General features: G+C 34.7%; 1 protein-coding gene across 1 annotated transcript in view; it reads right to left on the minus strand.

Moving 5' to 3' along the window:
* The window catches only part of g (adaptor-related protein complex 3, delta 1 subunit-like garnet), a 52,778-nt gene that overhangs the window by 27,219 nt on the left and 6,540 nt on the right, over window positions 1-19,019 (minus strand). The window contains exons 5-11 of the mRNA XM_071593998.1: window positions 18,113-18,242; window positions 17,358-17,497; window positions 10,458-10,531; window positions 6,058-6,157; window positions 5,569-5,617; window positions 2,009-2,154; window positions 454-602 (exon numbers count right to left, since the gene is read on the minus strand). Coding sequence (XP_071450099.1) covers window positions 454-602; window positions 2,009-2,154; window positions 5,569-5,617; window positions 6,058-6,157; window positions 10,458-10,531; window positions 17,358-17,497; window positions 18,113-18,242 — 788 coding nt within the window. The remainder of the gene's footprint in view (window positions 1-453; window positions 603-2,008; window positions 2,155-5,568; window positions 5,618-6,057; window positions 6,158-10,457; window positions 10,532-17,357; window positions 17,498-18,112; window positions 18,243-19,019) is intronic.

The following is a 19,019-nucleotide window of genomic DNA, read 5'->3' on the forward strand; positions in this document are numbered from 1 at the left end:
ATTTTGTTATTACAGATAAGGAAATGTATCATTGAACAAGCTGTGTTCATCCAAAACCTAGCTTAATCAGTAGTATACCAATAATGATAATAACACCAATTTCTGGCTCATCGCAAATCAACGGAATCCACTATCATCCAAATGATTTCATGAAAGAATTTGGAGGGGTAATTTATCTTCCAGGGAAATAAATATAAAGAAGGTTATGAGAAACAAATTTGCACTTTTCTACAGATTTATTGTAACATACAATGCGTTTCAGCAAATCGAACCATCTTCAGGTCTTGTACCTGAAGATGGTTCGATGAACTGAAACGCGTTGTACGTTACAATTAATCTAAGGAAAAGTGCAAATCTGTTTCTCATAATGACGAACTTCCACTACATCTCACCTGAATCAGTTGAATATATAAATAAGGATTTTAGAACAGAATGAAACTCTGTGCAGCTTACCATTCAAAGTTAGTGATGTACTGATAATTCCCTTGGGAGCAGATCTGAACTATTTTGGACAAGAGTTCATCTCGGTAGGATGTCCCTTCTGCCTTGTCCATGTGCACCATCAGTCTTTTAACAATCTCCATCAACGTCTTCTTGGAAACCTAATTTGGCATCATTTAAAAAAAAAGTTAAGAGCAAACCCTTCACAAGGTATTTTGTAGCTGCAGATATGACCTCGCCAAATTCCATCAGGCCATTACTTAATAAATGATTGACAATGAATTCATGTAGGGTTTTCGAATTCAAATCAGCAAATTATTCTGCTGCAAACTGTGCATAACCTTGGTCACAGGAGTTGCACATTAACACCATTCAATCAATTGTACTATTTAGTAATAAACAAAATACAGGAACATTACAAAGAATGAAGGGTGAAAAATTTGTTAGAATGTTATGGGATCACAGGATATTTCTGATCAAAGAAATTTAGGGTGTTTTACACAAGGATTTCTTGTCTCAAGTTTTAAGACTATTTATTTTTTTATTGCTCAGAAGTCCTAGCGTAGTATTTCCCAAAATTTTTGCAGCAGCAAACTATTTCAGGTAATAAAAAAATCAGTTTTCAACCTGAAGGTTGGTTTGATAGGTCTGAAGGCAAGTTTTAGGTAATAAAAACCAAAGAAAAAATGGAAGTTGCTTTCAGCAATGGTGATGTATTCAAGCACAATTAATGGCAATGCTTCATCGAATTCAATATCAATTACTAAGCTATTATGGCCACAAAAGATCACATTAAGAATATTTGTCATACAAACCCCAGTATAGGTTGACCCCAGAATTCCACTTCACATTTCTGTTTTTCACATATCTTGAGTTGTCATAACTACTTTTCTTCATAATTATTAAATGTTGATAAGTTTATTCCAGTGAATTAATTTTAATTTTATGTAAGTTGAGAGCTCAAGTTAAGAGCATGCTCTTAAGCAATAAGGACTAAAAGCAACTTAAAACTTTTAATGGTAGTTATATCAAGTGGTAAATGATCGATATTTATTTTGATAGGAAATGGTATTAGCCATTATCATTGACAGTCAGATTTTGAGTGGAATCTGAAATTTACAGCCCGAGCCCAGAGTACTGCCCAGATGTTACGGCTATAATCATTTGTTTTCACCACTGTACTGTAGCAAACAGCCAACGGTATTTTTTGTATTAAGAAAAGTCATTTAGAATTTAATTATTATGTTATTATTACATGGTGGTAACAGCAGTAAATTTTGGAGTCCAACCTAGTAGAAGTTCATTCAACATCTCAAACAACATCTATTTTAACTTGGTAAACAATACCTCTCTTGAATATAGATCAATCCCTGATTTTTCTCACAGAAGTTTTGTATTTCAGAGTAAATCTACACATTAGCACATACATTAATTCTTTCTGCATTGAACTGAATATAATTTATAGAAATCCAAGAACATATTGGACAATTTAAGACTCTTATCTGTTATCCTGATGGGAGGGGTCAAGTTATTGATGGGAACAATGAATTTTATTGATGCCTCTCACCATTCCATAGAGGAGATCAAGAGCCCTCAGTCGAATTGACTCATCCTTATCATCCAGGCACTGTAGGATGAGGTCTTTGTGGGCCTGGACGCTCTTTGGGTGGGTCCGCAAGATTTTGGACATTGCAAGGAGACCAAGATACTTCACTGAAGCAGCATAAGAGGCATAAAAGAGAGAGATATAAGTGATAAAACGAGACATCACACACTATATGTACCATCTCCTCACAATCTGATGATACCTGTGATCACTGATAGACTAACCTGAATGCCCTAAAAACCTGTGCAAAGCCAAAAATCACCTAAAAATTCAAGCAAATCAAAAATGAATAAAATAATATGGATCATGACAAATTGGCCCCTTTTTATGCGACTATTTCCAATTGGTCATTATAACCTTCATGTTTTGATACTCAGCATCAGAACTTGCATCAATTTCAGTTTGCAATTCATTCAAAAAACACCTTGTACTGTTTGTGGTATTTCCTGGGGATGAGATGAGGTATTTGATACTGGTTTAATCTCCACATAACCAAAATAATAATATTCTACATTTGTTCTGTTAATACATGAATATTAATTTGATTAGGTTTTTACAGATCAATGGCTAATTAATCAAGAAAGGCTTTAAACATCATGGCATGGCATAGGATGGTTCATGAATGATTACTCATGAGTGAAGGTATTTTGCTCATGGTGATATCAAGTAGATCAATCCAGTCCTGACAACTTGGATTGATTTTTTTCAACCCAGTGAAATTTAACTTCTATGATATTTAGCTCCACATCTTTCCACTCCAGAGATATGTTAATCCCTGAATTTTTCAACTCTTGTTATTGCCGTTATACACTCCAAGGTGGTATATTAATCCAACAAAATGTATTACAATTTTAACAACAAGATTAAAATATTTGCTCATTACAGGGAGGGGATCGAGATGGTGCGGGGGCTAACGTACTGGCTTCCCACCCTGAGGGCGCGGGTTCAAATCCCGGCGGTGTTGAATATTTTTCAGAGGTATCTCGATCCCTACTTGAGGTGCTTTGTGGAGGGCACTTTGAGTGAGTACGCCGTCCGTCGGATGGGACGTTAAGCCGCGGACCCCTTGGCGCCTTTCGTAAAGAGTAGGCTAATGCCGACGCCGGGTTTCTCTCCACCCTTCATCCTTTCCTGTCCTTCCCCTATGGCGCAAATGACCTTAGCTGTCGGTCGCCTCCCCTCAAAACTACTACTACTACTCATTACAGGGACATAATGAAAACACTGGTTGCAGCATTTCATGAAGCAGAATCACAAAAGCCGATAGGGTAATGTTGAGAATGAAAATATATGTATATCAAACATATTTTTAGTAAAAATAAACTGGTGGCATTACCTTACAGAAATCATGGTTAGACAGTGGGAATGAGTTTCAATTATTTATTTTATTCCTCGGTTTGATTATGGTGATATAGCGTACCAAGACCTTTCAAACGAGCTGTCAGTAAAACTACTAAAGGCACTTAACTCATGCATACGCTTCATATACAATTTGAAAATTACAGACCACATTACAGAATATTTTTAAAAACTCAACTGGCTATTTCTGGATTCTCATAGAAAACTCCACATGCTGTCCTTTCTAGTAGCAGTTTTAGGGGAGATGACCGACAGCTAAGGTGATTTGCGCCATTAGGGATGGATGGGAAAGGAAGGGTGGAGAGAAACCTGGCATCGGCATTAGCCTAATCTTGTTGAAAGGTGCCAAGGGATCCACAGTTTAACGTCCCATCTGATGGATGTCGTACTCACTCAAAGTGCTCTCCATGAAGCACCTGAAGTACGGATTGGGATACCACTGAATAATATCTGCCGCCTTCGGGATTCGAACCCAGGCTCTCTTGGTGGGAAGCCTGTACGTTAGCCACCGCACCATTCCGATCCCCGCTGTCCTTACTCTACCAAATACTAAATTATAACACCACTCAGTATTTTACCAATGATTTCAATACCCTTGATGGAATACATAAAATAAATACCAAAGGTAATCATAAACTCGTTATCTATCATCACAGAACAATTAAATACAACCAGTCATTTGTAGTCGCAGCATGTCGTCATTGGCATGAGCTATCATCCGTTATAACTAATGCACCATCTCTCCCATCATTCCAGCACGCACTTTATCAGTCACTAATTTCCCAGCAAACCAACCAGTGAAAATTGAGTTGTGAACAGACTTTGAGATCCTTCCTTTTTCTTTCGCATGAGCATCATACTTCGTATTGGCAATTGTAAATATAACCAGGAATATTGTTTGACAAGTATTGCCTGCATGTATTTGTAAGTATGTGTATAGTATTTGCATGTATTTTACTTGTTTATGTTGCATAAATTGTGTCATAGTTATCAATTAACTAGGCAACTAATGTATTGTGTTGCTATATGTTAGTCCTAAGATATTATACGAGGGTCATCCGGAAAGTAGTACCCGTTCGTGAAATAAAGACACAAAAGTAAATATTAACAAACATAAAAAATTTTATTTGAAAGAGGATACTTTAAACTACTTCTCAACATAATCTCCAAGCAAATTAAGGCATTTGTCATAACGTGTGACAAGTTTCTGTATTCCTGCTGCATAGTCCTTCGCCGCCAGCTCATTGAGATACGCGAGGGACCCATCTTGCACAAATTTTTGCATAATGCAGATGGTGTTTAACAATTTCATGAACAATTGTTCGAGAAACATTGGGAAAATGCTCACAGATGTCATCAATTGTGACGCGCCGATCGTTCCTCACGAATTCGTCAACTGAGCTCACCAGTTGGTCTGTAATGACAGACGGTCTCCCCGAACGCTCATCGTCGTGTGTGTTCCCCCTCCCCATGTTGAAGTTGCGACACCACCGCCGAACAGACGACTCGTCCATTACATTGTCTCCATACACCTCCTTTAATTGGCGATGAATATCACATGGGCGAACGTTTCTTGCATTGAGGAATTTAATCACTGCCCTCACTTCACAACTGGCGGCGTTCTCAATTTTTTTAAACATTGTAAACAATCACAGAAACAACACAGGCAATGCTAGCGTCACGCAACTTGGCTCAGAGAAGGCAGACAAGCCACTGAAGCTATCTGACCTCGTCCAGCGGCTACTCGCGTCGTCAGCACTTCATGCGGCACGAACAGGTACTACTTTCCGGATGACCCTCGTATGTATTAATATCATTGCTAGTTATGTACAATTTTTGTAATTTATTTATAAGTTTAATATTGTAAATGTGTGACAGGGGTTAGGTGGCAGAAGAGATTCAAAAGTCTCAACGTCGCTCCAAAATAAAGACAACTATCTATCTATCTACAAAGAGTATGCTTTTTCACTATTCTTCTGTTATTCTGCATGTATTGAGCACTGCACATCTTTATAATACTGTTAATTGCCACTTATAAAGGATGGTAACCAGCACTATGACCATGGATTAATTTGCTCACATTATCACTATTCATTACTCAATTTTCTTCTTAAGAACAGCTTTGTTAAGGTTAAAAAAAATATTATTTCAACCTCACTTACAGTTTTGATCAGTATCCTCTATTAGAATCCTCAGCTTCTGCACACAGAGCTGTGGAGAAAAATAAAAAGGAAATAAATCACCAATCAAATCTTTCATTGTTTGAAAGTGACTGGAAACCATTTTATTCATCTTAAAGTGTACTGGCTGCCACTATTAATAAATTTGGAAACTTCGACAGCAAAAAACCATGAAATAATACCGATCTATCTACATAAAAATACCTAACAAATTGTTGAATGGCAAAGCACATAGTAAATAATACAACATGAAGAAAGGTTCTATGATTGATATTAATGTATACAAATTAAATCACACATAGAGCTCCAATGAATTACCAATAAAAATGTTTACTGTGGTGATAACAATTATGAAATGCAAGAACAAGAAATATGGTGCTCTTTAACCTAAAAATGAAAAATTATGAGCAGTGCACATCTTTCAGAACAATTTAACATTAAAATCATAATTCACCAAGTGTATAAACAAACCTGGATTGAGGCACTGTGGTTTGGCATTCCCGAGGAAATAGAAATTAGTACTGCAATAACGGTGTTGATGCATTCGTAGAGTAAAGACATAGCAGATGTACTGGAAAAATAAAGAGAGGCATTACTCAAAAGAAACTACAAAAATACTAAAAATTTAATTTATCCAAAAATAAATCACAGATGAAGTTACCATCACATGTAATGTCATGGCCAAGTAACACATTGTATATGTATAATAAAACTTGAACTCCAGTCAAGAATTTCAATTTTTTAAACAATGCATACCAATAGAAAAATATTTCTAAGAACATTTTAAAAAGTTATGCATTCAATTCAAACTATGACCTAAGGCAAAAAACCATGCAAAGAAAAACACACTTGAATAATCATGGCATATAAAATGAAGTGCATAACATGATTTACCACACAACATATTCCTCATGTGCTATAGATTAAAGGATGAAATTGTGACAAGAGATATCCCAATGATAAATTTTTATTAGTGACAATTTTAAACAGTTAATTAATTCTCCATAAACACACACCACTCTTTATGCATATAAAAACATTTGGTATCTGATGATAGCATAGTGATTATACATTACTTACTCTAAAGTGAAACCTTCAGACAAATATGACTGATAAAGAAATGACAAGCTTTTACTCTTCAATAATAAAGTGACCACCATCCTCATTTAATTAAGGGCCTCACTTAAGTGAGCTTAGCCTTCCATAAATTAATAAATCCAATTCAACAAAAAAACTATGAAAATAGAGAAAAAAGGATTATTAAAATGATTAGGAGTGATAGGAGTGAAATTCAATTAACTTCAACTAGTAGCAAAATTCTAAACTAAAATTTCTCACAGCAGTGAAAGAAGAGTAATTACATGTCTTTGGTCAATAAGGTCATTCACTACAAGTGAGGAAAATAATCAAAACACTCGTCAAAAGATTAGCGCAAATATTTAGGTTAAGATTTCCATGACTGCTAAAATAATTATTGGTTGTAACTTTCCCACTTTTTTAGATGCTTTGTGAAACCTATACAAATAGCACTCCTGAATAGCAACTAACTGAAATCCTATCCATCAGAAAAGTTCCTGTCAAAAACATGCTGATGTGAAGTAAGGATAACAACTATCTAATCATAAAAACCATATTTTTAAACATGCTCCCTCAAACCTGCACAATCTAAAGCATACCACAAAATTTTTCTCCAAACCTAAAAAAACAAGAAAATGTCATCACAGAAATAAAGACAATTAGAAGGCAAATTTAAACTAGGGCCATCATTTGACCGATAAAAACTTGGCTACACAAACATCAAATTTTAATTTACACCAAATGATTGTACTTTTCAATGTCCTGTACTATTCACATTTCCTAAAATATCATCTCTAAACTAAAGTCATTAAACTATTTACCAGGAAGCTGTTACAAGCAGAAGATCAACTACACATTAGCCACACAATATAAAATCAACTAGGAAAGATTTCATAAGACAACAAATTTAAAACTGGGCATTCTAAATCCATATAAATACAATAATCTTATCAATTCTACAGGATGTTCCCAAACATATTCCCACGTTCCTTAGTTTGTAGTGTTATTGGCACTTGAAACTGAAAAAAATATTTGAAACTTGTGATGTGAAGTTGGCCATGAATCATATCACTGATTAAAGCTTAGCTTTCATGTCACAGGAGTGCACCCTAATTCTTAGAAATTCAATTTCTCATACCCAACACACTAATTGGAAACCATTACAATTTAACACCATCATCTGCACATTTTAAGAACATATATAAGCTCTCAAGTCATGGCATATGGTCAAAATAAAACTATAAATAGTAGTGATAACGATAGATAATCAACACCATTTTAAAATATTCTATTGGCAACCTGATGTGAGGTTGTTTTAACAGAGAATAATGAACATTTTATATTTTCAAGTGCTTAATCCTCTCATAATAGATTAACATTAGTAAAATGTACCAAGAAGATAAATGTACTAAATTACAATAAACGTGTCCTTAATAAGTCTATTTAATCTTAGGGTCTAGAAAGATGAGCTTAATTTCAGTGGCACATTTCTTGAACTGTGGAATCCAACTAGTAATCTCCTCTCTTTGCTTATTGCTCTAATCAAAAGTTATTTAGGCCTAAATACTGATGTATGTACCATACAATCAGAAAAATATATAATACTTTGAATTAGGAGACATACCAACGTTTATTAGCAAAAAAAGTTAATTATGCAGGAATTTTTCACTTTTGTTGTTAATTGACAGGTTGGATTTGTTTGGAAAAAATTGACTCAGGCTGTGGAAGTTCTGATTCAATAAAATTATTTTTTTTGGAAATTGCCAAGAGTCAAACACCTACAGGCTTAGTTAAAAAGCTTTGTATAAAATGGTTACGTATTACCATTAAGTTTTCTTCGGTCAGGACTGAATAAATTATTATTATAAATACTTCTGATATCTTATGGCACTACTTGATTATCATTTCAAGCTGTATAGAAAGTCATTGAGCACTTGTTCGGTTGAACAATTATCCTTCGGCACAGGCAACCCACCATACTTAAGTTCATTATCTATTAAGATTTATCTATGTACGGGATCAATTGAACCATCTTCCATTGTACTTCATAAAATTGATATAGGCATTCTACCCATAAAGGCATAACAACATGCAGCAACGACAAAGCATTAATTGTGGAGAGATCATGTAAATATTAATGAGATTGATATCTTCATTCAATATTACGTATAAGAATATTAGCGTACTTTCCCATCGATAACGCACACCCAGAATTTTGTAGTTATAATGAATTTCTATAGATTCCACATGCCCAGAGCATTACAGTTATCTTGAACGTGCATAGGTGCAAAGTAAAAATACATCTATGTTTGGATTTTTTTCAATTTTCATTACATAATGCGAATCGTCACTTTGTCAATCATCTGAATATTTTTGTAGAGATAACGCGCAGATTATCGATGGGAAAATATGATAATTGCCATGAGAAATTACAATCATTGATAAATCATTAATTACAGGAAAAATGAGATGGCACAATTAAAAAAATTAGAATTTAACTGAATTAATTTTGCAATAATTATCTAAGAAAAACTTTATGACAACCACAACTTGATTGGATGGTACAAATGGTTTCAGCCTTTAGTTCGCCGCCTTTGTGGAATTCCCAAATTTAACTTTTAGACAGAAGTAAAAAGATTATTTTGACAAAATTATTTTTAATTCAAAATTCTTTTGAAATTGATTTAAAAAGGCATGCAGGTTTAACCACACACAGCTTAATATTTCTGACTGAAAACAGGTCAAAATATTCACCAACTATCCAAGGAGAAAAAAATCTATTTGAATTAACACAAAAACTTGACACAAGTGATGAAATTTCAACCGTATAAAGAATTCACAAAATAATCACATTGAAATGACACGAAAACCTGTTTTTTCTTCCAGGAAGGATGCCATTTACTAATTTGGAAATTTCTATTTAATTAACCAGGGTTTTTAATTGGTTTCAAATCATGAGATTAATTAGTATCTAAAATATGCATCACAACAATGCTTACTGGCAAGCTGACTAATTCATCTTCCTATTGTTTAATTACCAATATCATGTTCAAATCAACACTTATTATTGAACCACATAATATGAGAAAAACTGGTTTAACTTGATCCCAATACAAGAAAATTGATGATATTTGCCCATCAACAAGAACACAACCCATCAACAAGAACCCTTGATCACCTTTCACATGCAGCTTTACTGCATTTGATTGATACAGTGGCAAACTAAGGATACACTGGGTCACAAGGATTACAGGGGTGATATCCTCCACAAATCTTTTTCATTGGGATATGAGAACAGTAGTCCAAATGGAAACTACAACTATCTACACTTGTTTATAAATTTCTAATTATTTACCTCACAGATGTTCCATAATGATTTTTCAACTTATAATTTTATTTGTATAATCGGCAGTACGTGATAATCGATTGTTAGCACTATGAAACTGGTTGAAAACAGTTTTTTAAGATTTTTATTAAATGCCCACTATTTATTTTGTGAATGGAGAATACTTGTTGAAATAGGATAATCAATAAGCAGTGGAATACTGAGTTAAACCCATACGACATTGTATTACAAATCCAAAATGACTCGTGCATTTGAATCTGTTTCATGTTAAAAATCTCATGTCACGTGATACTAACAGAAACACTATTAGAACTATTAGAAAATATGTTTGGTTATATCCAAAAAAAAGGCTTGGCTCATGGCTCATCCATTACCTGACACACTTAACTAATATAAGTAACCTCAATATCATAAGTTACACAACTTGCAAAATTCATATTTTTTTTACCTGTGTATGAGGTTTGTGAGTGGTTCTATCAGTTTTTTACCCAGTCTTGGCTCTAAGGGCGTGAGGGCACCAAACTGAAATGAGGAAAGGGTCGCAAGGGAACAGGTACAATAATGGGATCAGCAAGAAGGGAGAGACAATGCAGGTTTTGGAGCAGGGAATAAGGATGGAGGGAGGGAGGGATGGGAGAGGACTGACATGAGTATGCAAGGCTATGCAAAAACAAGCATGGTATTAGCAAAAATATGAGAGCAGCAGCAAGTGGCTCTGAGCTTCAGGAAATGATATTTGAATACCACATGATTCAAACATCAAGGGCTCAAACGCTTAAATACTTAAATCCAATTTGTTAAGGTAACTGAATAAAAAAACACTACAACTCTTGTTAGTGACTTACTTTTACAGTTACTGCCAAGTAGAGATGCACTTTACAACACAGTTAAACAACAGCATTTTGATGTTCTCTAATGTTGTGGCTCCATTATCTATACCCTTGCCAAATATCGTGATCATACATAATAGGAAACTCATCACCTACAGAGTTTGTTCCAAAAATAAGCAGTCTTTTTTTCGTCGTCTTTTTCAACTTAAAAGGCATTACCCATAAAGAGATTGTGCTTCAGAGAGGAACAGTTAACAGTTTTATGTGGAGGTTCTCACAGGCTTCGGAAAAGAGAACAATGCATCAGGAAGAAGATAATTGTTAACCGAAGGCTGCAACATGACAACAAACTGCCATACTGCCTTCCTCATGACCGAGTACCAGGCCAAACACTGCCCCAGCTGCCCAATAGCCCCTATGTGGCACTACTGGATTTTTGTTCCCAAGAATAAAAAAGAGCTTGAAAGGCAACCATTTTGGAACACTGGGTGATTTCAAAAAGGTCATGAGGAGGCACCTGAACGAAGTTCCCACTGATACCTTCCAGAAAGTGTACTCTTGCATCAGCGTGTCATTGCATAAGGGTGCAATTTTGAAGAATTTGTACTTTGATCTACATACAATTATCCCCTCAGCTTGATTCAACTTATTTTTTAGAGAGACCATACATGCAAGGCAATTATTATTTCCCGTCTATTAACTGAGGGCCATAAAGATTTCACTACATAATTCAATATCTCACATGGCTATGCTTGGACGGTTTCCAATAATTCATTACCATAATACATGAATGAAAACTAACTTTGTAAGTTCCACTGGACTTCTAATTTTTCACGACCATGGTTTCATTGCAAGGCAACATCATCACCTGATAAATGTGGCCAACGAAACCAGTCATGAAAAATTAAATGTCCAGTAGAAATTGCCAAGTTAGTCTTCATTCATTTACTATAAAAGACTTCCACCAAGTCATGCCTGAGACAGTGTCTCATTTATTACCATGTGTAAAAATATTAGGAAATTTCCTCAGGTCACATCTGTCACGACTGGATACTCATAGCTCACTTGTTTAAAAAAATAACTGCTATCCACGGCAAACAATCATCATAAAAGATACAAGGACAGTTTGATTCCTTCACTCATTTCATAAACACAAAAATTATTAAAACATGTTGGTTATTTCAACACATTTTAATAAACAATTTGTCAACATAAGCTTGTATGCTACTAAAACTGCGACATCAGTTCCTAACTATCTCATGGCACCCAATGTAATTATTTTCCAGAAAAAATTATCTGGATTTACAGGGACAGTTAAACATTTTGCCTAACTTACCACGAGTAATTGAACTGTTACAAATGGTACAGACTTTTATCCTGCACAATAGTAAGTGACTGCTGTTCAAAAATAAAAGTTACAACCTTAAAAGAAAAATGCTTCAGTACAGCTCAAAATTATTTACAAAACCATTCCTTTTGATCAACATTGGCAGAAAATACTGTGACCAGCACATTCGAACTGAACAAGAGGACAAAATATTTAGTGATGCGGTTCAACTAAGTGAAATCCAAAATGGTGCCGCCAGTTCTCTCAGAATTAAGGCAGGTTTATGAAAATTTATATAAATAATCGGCAACGTTGCCCCTAATATGGTCCATTCACTCATAGATATGGGAGGGAAAGCAGACAAGATATACCAAGCTTCATCTTTACGCATGTACTAAGTAAGTGAAGGGAATGCAATCTAAGTACTCTCTGTTCCTCCTGAAGGAGAATGCCAAGCCGTAATTACAATGACACAGTAAATGTATGTAGTACTGAGGGAAAAGTAAAGTAATAAATTCAACATCTTAGCCAACTGCACTCTAATGCACCTGCAGCATCTATCACATATACACTGAAGAGAGAGTAGCAAAAAAAGGATGATAAATGAAAGTTACCTGCTGATAAGAGCTATCAGTGGATGTGTGAGTTTGCGACCCAATCGGGAATCAATGCCTGTGAACACTCCAAACTGTAATTAGCACCAAGGAAAAGCATTCACACAAAGGTGTTGATGGGCCGAGTGACTTATATACACAATAAAACCTCAAAACACAAATTTTTGTGGGAACAATATGAGAAGAAAAGTGCATATTAAATCAAAATTGATGGAAAATTTTAATTGGGACTCAAAATTATATTTTATAATGTTCTTTTGATAATGTTCAAAATTAATAAATCACTGGAACATGACAAAATTTCAAAAAAATATAAACATCATTAACTTCTTTCGATCAAACCTTTACTGGATGCATTCATGAGAGTCCTGAGATCAAATCAATCTGACAAGTTCCACTTTATTCCCTACTTACATATCTCCTATTTACAGAAATTCAAAGCACTACCTAAATTGTCAATGACTTCTCATTTACTTTGACATTGCTTATGAAACGAATCCAAGCACATCATTAAGTCTGAGGCACATTCATTTTACCATAATGAATGGATTGCTGTAGTTTCCCACCACTGTTGAAAACAAAAAGGTAATCATTTTCACTAATTTTCCATATCATTTTAAAGAAAATAATATTCTGATAGAATTTTAGTCAGGACGAGTAGTTTCAAGGGATATGACACTAAAAAATAACCTCAATTAGAATGTGAATAAATGCCTGCCTGGTGTTAAGTAGGCAAGAGTCATAATAAATGTAATAGATGTCTTTGATGTGTGCTTGCACAGAAATACATTGAAATTACCTGATAAGAATAGTTTCAACACCTATAATCTAATATCTGAATAACAGATGAATAATGACTTAACTGCTCAGTATTTGGGATACTATCATGGGTAACTATGAAGAAAAATGAGAGATTGGCATGGAATTGGCAACTTAAGTGGTTTCTACAAAAAAATCCTTCAATTGATAACCCATCATAATCATGTGTAATAAAATTATTTTCTATAAATATTCATTAAATGAAGTATTTAACATAAGGATATTTTATTAGGGTCCACACCATAACCTTACAATGCTCCATCAAGGCCTATTTTCCATGAATTAAATTTGCTACCACTCCCATGCATCTACATTATGTTTTTAATTCTATATATAAAAAATAACATCGGCAACTATTCTCTTAACTCTGCCTATCATCATCATTACACCAGAGGCAGGAATGACTTCCATTATGGGAATATAAGAACTAAAGCATTGAAATTAGGACCCAATGAAATGGGCATCAGATTATTTAACAAACTACCCAAAAGTATCAAGGATACACAGGGAACTGCCGTATTCAGGCATAAACTAAAAAGATATCTACAACGCAATATGTTTTACTCGGTTGATGAATATCTCAACAATATTCCCGACCAGTAAGTTCATAGTTTTAGTTTCTAGCAATGGTAATGGTCTGATTCATGTTTGTGATCAATGATTTTTCTGAATTTGATATTGTATGTGCATGTTACAGCCGATGTTCATGGGTTTGTACCAAACACTTATGTAACTATGAGCATCTATTCTTTTATGTATCTTAACTGAGCCTGTGTCTTTGCTCCTCATTGACGTGCCTTATATCATGTACATACTTCACCCACCTGGTATTTTTGTATTGTGATCTCTGGGCAAATAAAAAGTAATAATAATAATATATTATGGTTTTATAAAAAAATCTATTCAAGAATAAAATATAACTGCAGATCTTTGTTTGCCCCATTATCTATTGTCATGAAAACAGCCCGAAGTTTACTCCACAACCCACCTACACGGCAAACAAAGTTAATTCTATTTATTGTACTCAAATTAATTTTTCAGGCATGCTAATGGATGGAAAATTTCACTATTGAATATAATTTCTGGCAAAAATAGTCCTTAATGCCATATTAGACTGAGGTTTGTTCATTATGCATGTACAATTATTGCAAGATTCCTCAAAAGGGGATGGTTATGAACAACTACATCACCCATTATGAATACACGGTCATGGCTAATAGATAACAAAACATTGTTATTACCCTGTTTCCAGTATAAAAATGTACTGACGAATGCTAAGACTGCACATTATTTTATAATTTGATAGCAACATTAGTACATTATCATAACATTCAGGTGGAATGTAAACACTTTAAACTACTCCCAAAGTTTTCTCCATTTACTATTTCACAAGTTTTTCGTACAACAGTAACAGAACCATAGGCCACAAAAATTCAATCACTGTACCCAAATAAAAGATACAAACATTCCATAAATGACCAGGATAACATTAATCCTCTCCACCACAAGTTGGTAGCCTGCAGCTTACGGTCAAAATTAGCTGATGATGGTTTCAATCCATGAAATTAGTGCCCCGTGGATTTTTGGCAAAACACCAACCTTGCACGTTTGTGGTAAGTTAATTGGGAGTCTTATACGGCCACCAACACTTGCCTGATCTGAGATCAAATAATGGCACATTAAGTTCCCTCAAGTTTTCAATTGCAAACAAGATACACAGATTAAGACTGATGGGACTGAAGTAAAAAGCATTACTGTCATGCATCAAATACCATTCCTGAACCTCGGAAAACAGAACCATGGAGTGTGGAATGCTCATTTCAAGGAATACAGAAACCAAGGATTTTTAATTATTTTGGGTTACAATTTAAACAGCTATTAAGGCTGTGTCCACTTGATGGAACAAAAATGTTATATACTTTACACTTTCAATTTGTGGAATCATTTGATGTCCATATTAAATGAGTTTGTAATTTTCCACCGACTATTTTACGATACAATAGATTACGATACAGCTGTCGAATATATACCCTTCAGAGAGAGGGTAGAAGTTAAAGGAGGGGTGGGTTTTCTGGCTAAATCAGTGGTCGCGGCTTTTTCGGTTAAAGGAAGAAGAGGTGGTGGTGTCTTCCTTATGACTAAGCATTGGGTCTGGCCTGGGTTCATGTGGGTTGGAGGAGGAAGGGGGGCTAGTGGCGGACGGCTACTTAGAACTGTTGGATTTGTTTACCCTCAAGGAGAATGGTGGCTGTGTAGGGTTGGGGATTTATTGGAAGTGAAAATCGGTGGCCAAAAAAGAAAAAACACAACGGTAAAATAGTGGTGTCTTAGTAATGATGTTGCATAGGGTATGGTCATGGTGTAGATACAACTGAGTACATTGAACCGTTGGATTTGTTTACCATTGAGATCAGTTTTTCAGAAAGGAGATGGGAGGGATGAGTATATCTTGGCTCATTACAAGGTATTGCATTGGGGTCTGCCAAGTGTCTTTGAATCTTGATTAGCTCAAAAAGCACCAATTTTTAATCCTTTATGGAGGATACAGGTATGTAGTACTTCTGGGACAAAATTGCTATCATATTTACAATCTAAGAGATGTTTCGCGAAGGGTGAATTGGAGTTTTGCTTTTTGTGACACCTCTCATGTTCTTAGGCTCGTGTTTCGAAATTCCTCCCAGTTTGACTGACATAGTATGTGATGCAATTATTGCATTCAAGTTTGTAGATGCCTGATTTAAAAAGCGTATTCTTTTTGTCTTTGCCATCAGCAAAGAGTGGAGAGAGTAAGGGGTAGGTAAAAGGCTGCTTTGAGTGTAGTTGGAAAGCGATTTGAGATTTTATAGGAGATATCTCTTAGGAATGGGATAGAACACCACTTGAACTCTTCAGAAGTTGAAGGCTGCAAGGAAGAAATATGACTTATGGCCATTGTTCCGCTTTCTTTAAATTATTTTTTTAATGGTGCCACAAGTCTGTGAAATGTGTTGTACCATAAAATAAAGTTTGTGGAATATTAGAATCTTATTTAATATGGACAAAAATGATATACCTCAAATAATACTTACATAAGAATTCCACAGAAAGTATAGACAATACTACTTATAATTGCTGTTAAACATTATTATACCAATAGAGATGTTCAAAGTTAAATACATTTTTATGAACAGTAAACTACCTATGATAGTTACACATACAAATTAACTACTAAGACCATCATTCAAGAGCTTTATCACAACTGATTACTACAGTACTATTACTCTTTTCCAGATTCCACATTGACAAAACTATTATTGAATTCTGAAAAACCAAAAGCTTCATAATATTGCCTCGGCCACTTTGACTACTGTGACAGCTTTTAATTGCCCTCAATTACTAGGCTTTCATGATCTAAGACTGACATCATGGAGACTCACAATGATTTCTTACAATGAAAACAAGATGTTTGGTGGAATGAAAGCAACAATGCCCATATAAGGTCCTACATTTGACCTCTTTGATTCTCTCTGATATTCCAGAAGCATTGGCAAGCACAATTTTCATCTTGCTTATCTTTGTTTTATCATGACACAAAAATATAGGGAAGAAAGTGAACTCAAACGTGCCTGGAGTTGTCCTCAGTGAATATATGACTTAAGTTTCTTTCCCATTAAAATGTTTGAATTACGTGATGCAATTGCATAATCTGTATGGTTCAGGTTTACGAAATCAACACAAAAAATTATCAACTGAAAACAAAACTTGCATGCATAACTCACCAGCTTAATGATTTTTATAAGCATCCAGTTATTTGTAGAGGTAGTCATCAGCTTGAAGAACACAGGAGCCAGACTGAGATAATTTTTTGGGTTTTTACGGGCAAGTTCACACACCACATTCACAGCAGCTGATTGAACACCTGAATAATGAAACGATATGTAATGTAGCATCAATGTGCGCAAAAGTTTTCTCGAACCATTAAAGTCATACACTGACACTCGGAGAGAGAAATGACAGGGATCACAATAAAATCACAATTTTTGGTCAAAGTAGTACATGTGGGATGGCACAGAATGGATTCCCAGCAAATAGCATTAGGCGCCATCGTTAGGGAATAATCCCCCAAGATAACTAACCAAAAGCGAGGAATTCATGATTATCATGGTTGCATAAAGTTGTAGGAAAGAATTAAGATTAAAAAACTAATTCAATAAACTTGATATAAAATTTCTAATGGTGACACAACTTTTGACCACAAAGAATAAACAATGGCTTATTAAAATTTATCTTAAGCCACTTGTATATTGCACCATGAATTGTATGATATGCATTTAAGATTTCACAGCAGTTTATACTTTGAAGTCCCAACTACTTTGCAATCAAACTTTTTAACAAATCAACCAGCCATCAACTAATAAAAACAAAATGCAAATTTCACTTGGAGACACATCTGAAGATAAAGAATCCATCATTTCAGAACTGTCAAGATAAAAAAACAACATGGTGAAAAATTAGACAGAAACATCCCACACACCAGAGTCAGGGTCTTCCAGCTTCTCCCTAAGGCGGGGAAATGCTGGCCTCAGTGCCTCCGGAAAGCGTAGGAAAACCTTGTACATCATTAGAACAGCCTTCTTCCTTAGGTAAGGTTTCGTAGATGCAAGCTGTTAAAATAGAATGCAAATAATTTAATTTTCTACCAATACAAACTGAATCCCTTTTACACTCATGCTTAAATACTTATGATCTTTACAAATTATAAGGATTACAGTAACGTACAACCTCAACTTCACCACTCCTTATTGATAATAATCATAAAAATAATGTCGCTAAATTATACTTAAGTCCCGGCCTCATACATCATCTGATTCATTGAAAGAGCATATTCATTCACAAGGCAAACGCATTCATTCCTATAATGTCATACAGGAGTCCTTTTGTCATAACAGTTTCTTACATAATTGCACTTCTTAAATATTTTGCAGGTTTAGAGCATATTTAAGAGTAGTTAACTTTGGAATATTTCCGGGACCAATGATAAGATTAATGCAGGGGCTGAGACTTTAAGAATCAATTATTTTTGCATGGTCATTACCTCTTTTGAGTGCTAGCATTGCTGTGAGAGACGGATGAATTTTCCCAAAATTGCCAGAGTCGCTCTAAGCCACTTTTCTCAACAGTGATTAATGTAAATGACTATTAATAATTCTCATTTTGTTTTATTTCTATTTTTTAAATCTTATTACATGTTTTATTAATTTACAACATATTATCATAAATAATATTTTCAGACATTTTTCATAATTTCTGCATCATTCTAGGATATACCCTAGCAAATTTTGCACAACATTAAGCAATAGCAAGCGGCAACCATGGGTTAATCAAAAAACAATAAAAATTTAATTTATGCTATTATTTTTGACTACCTCATATTTCCTATG

This window comes from Hetaerina americana, unplaced genomic scaffold, assembly GCF_022747635.1.
Source record: "Hetaerina americana unplaced genomic scaffold, ioHetAmer1.1.p SCAF_6, whole genome shotgun sequence".
Taxonomy (NCBI): domain Eukaryota; kingdom Metazoa; phylum Arthropoda; class Insecta; order Odonata; family Calopterygidae; genus Hetaerina; species Hetaerina americana.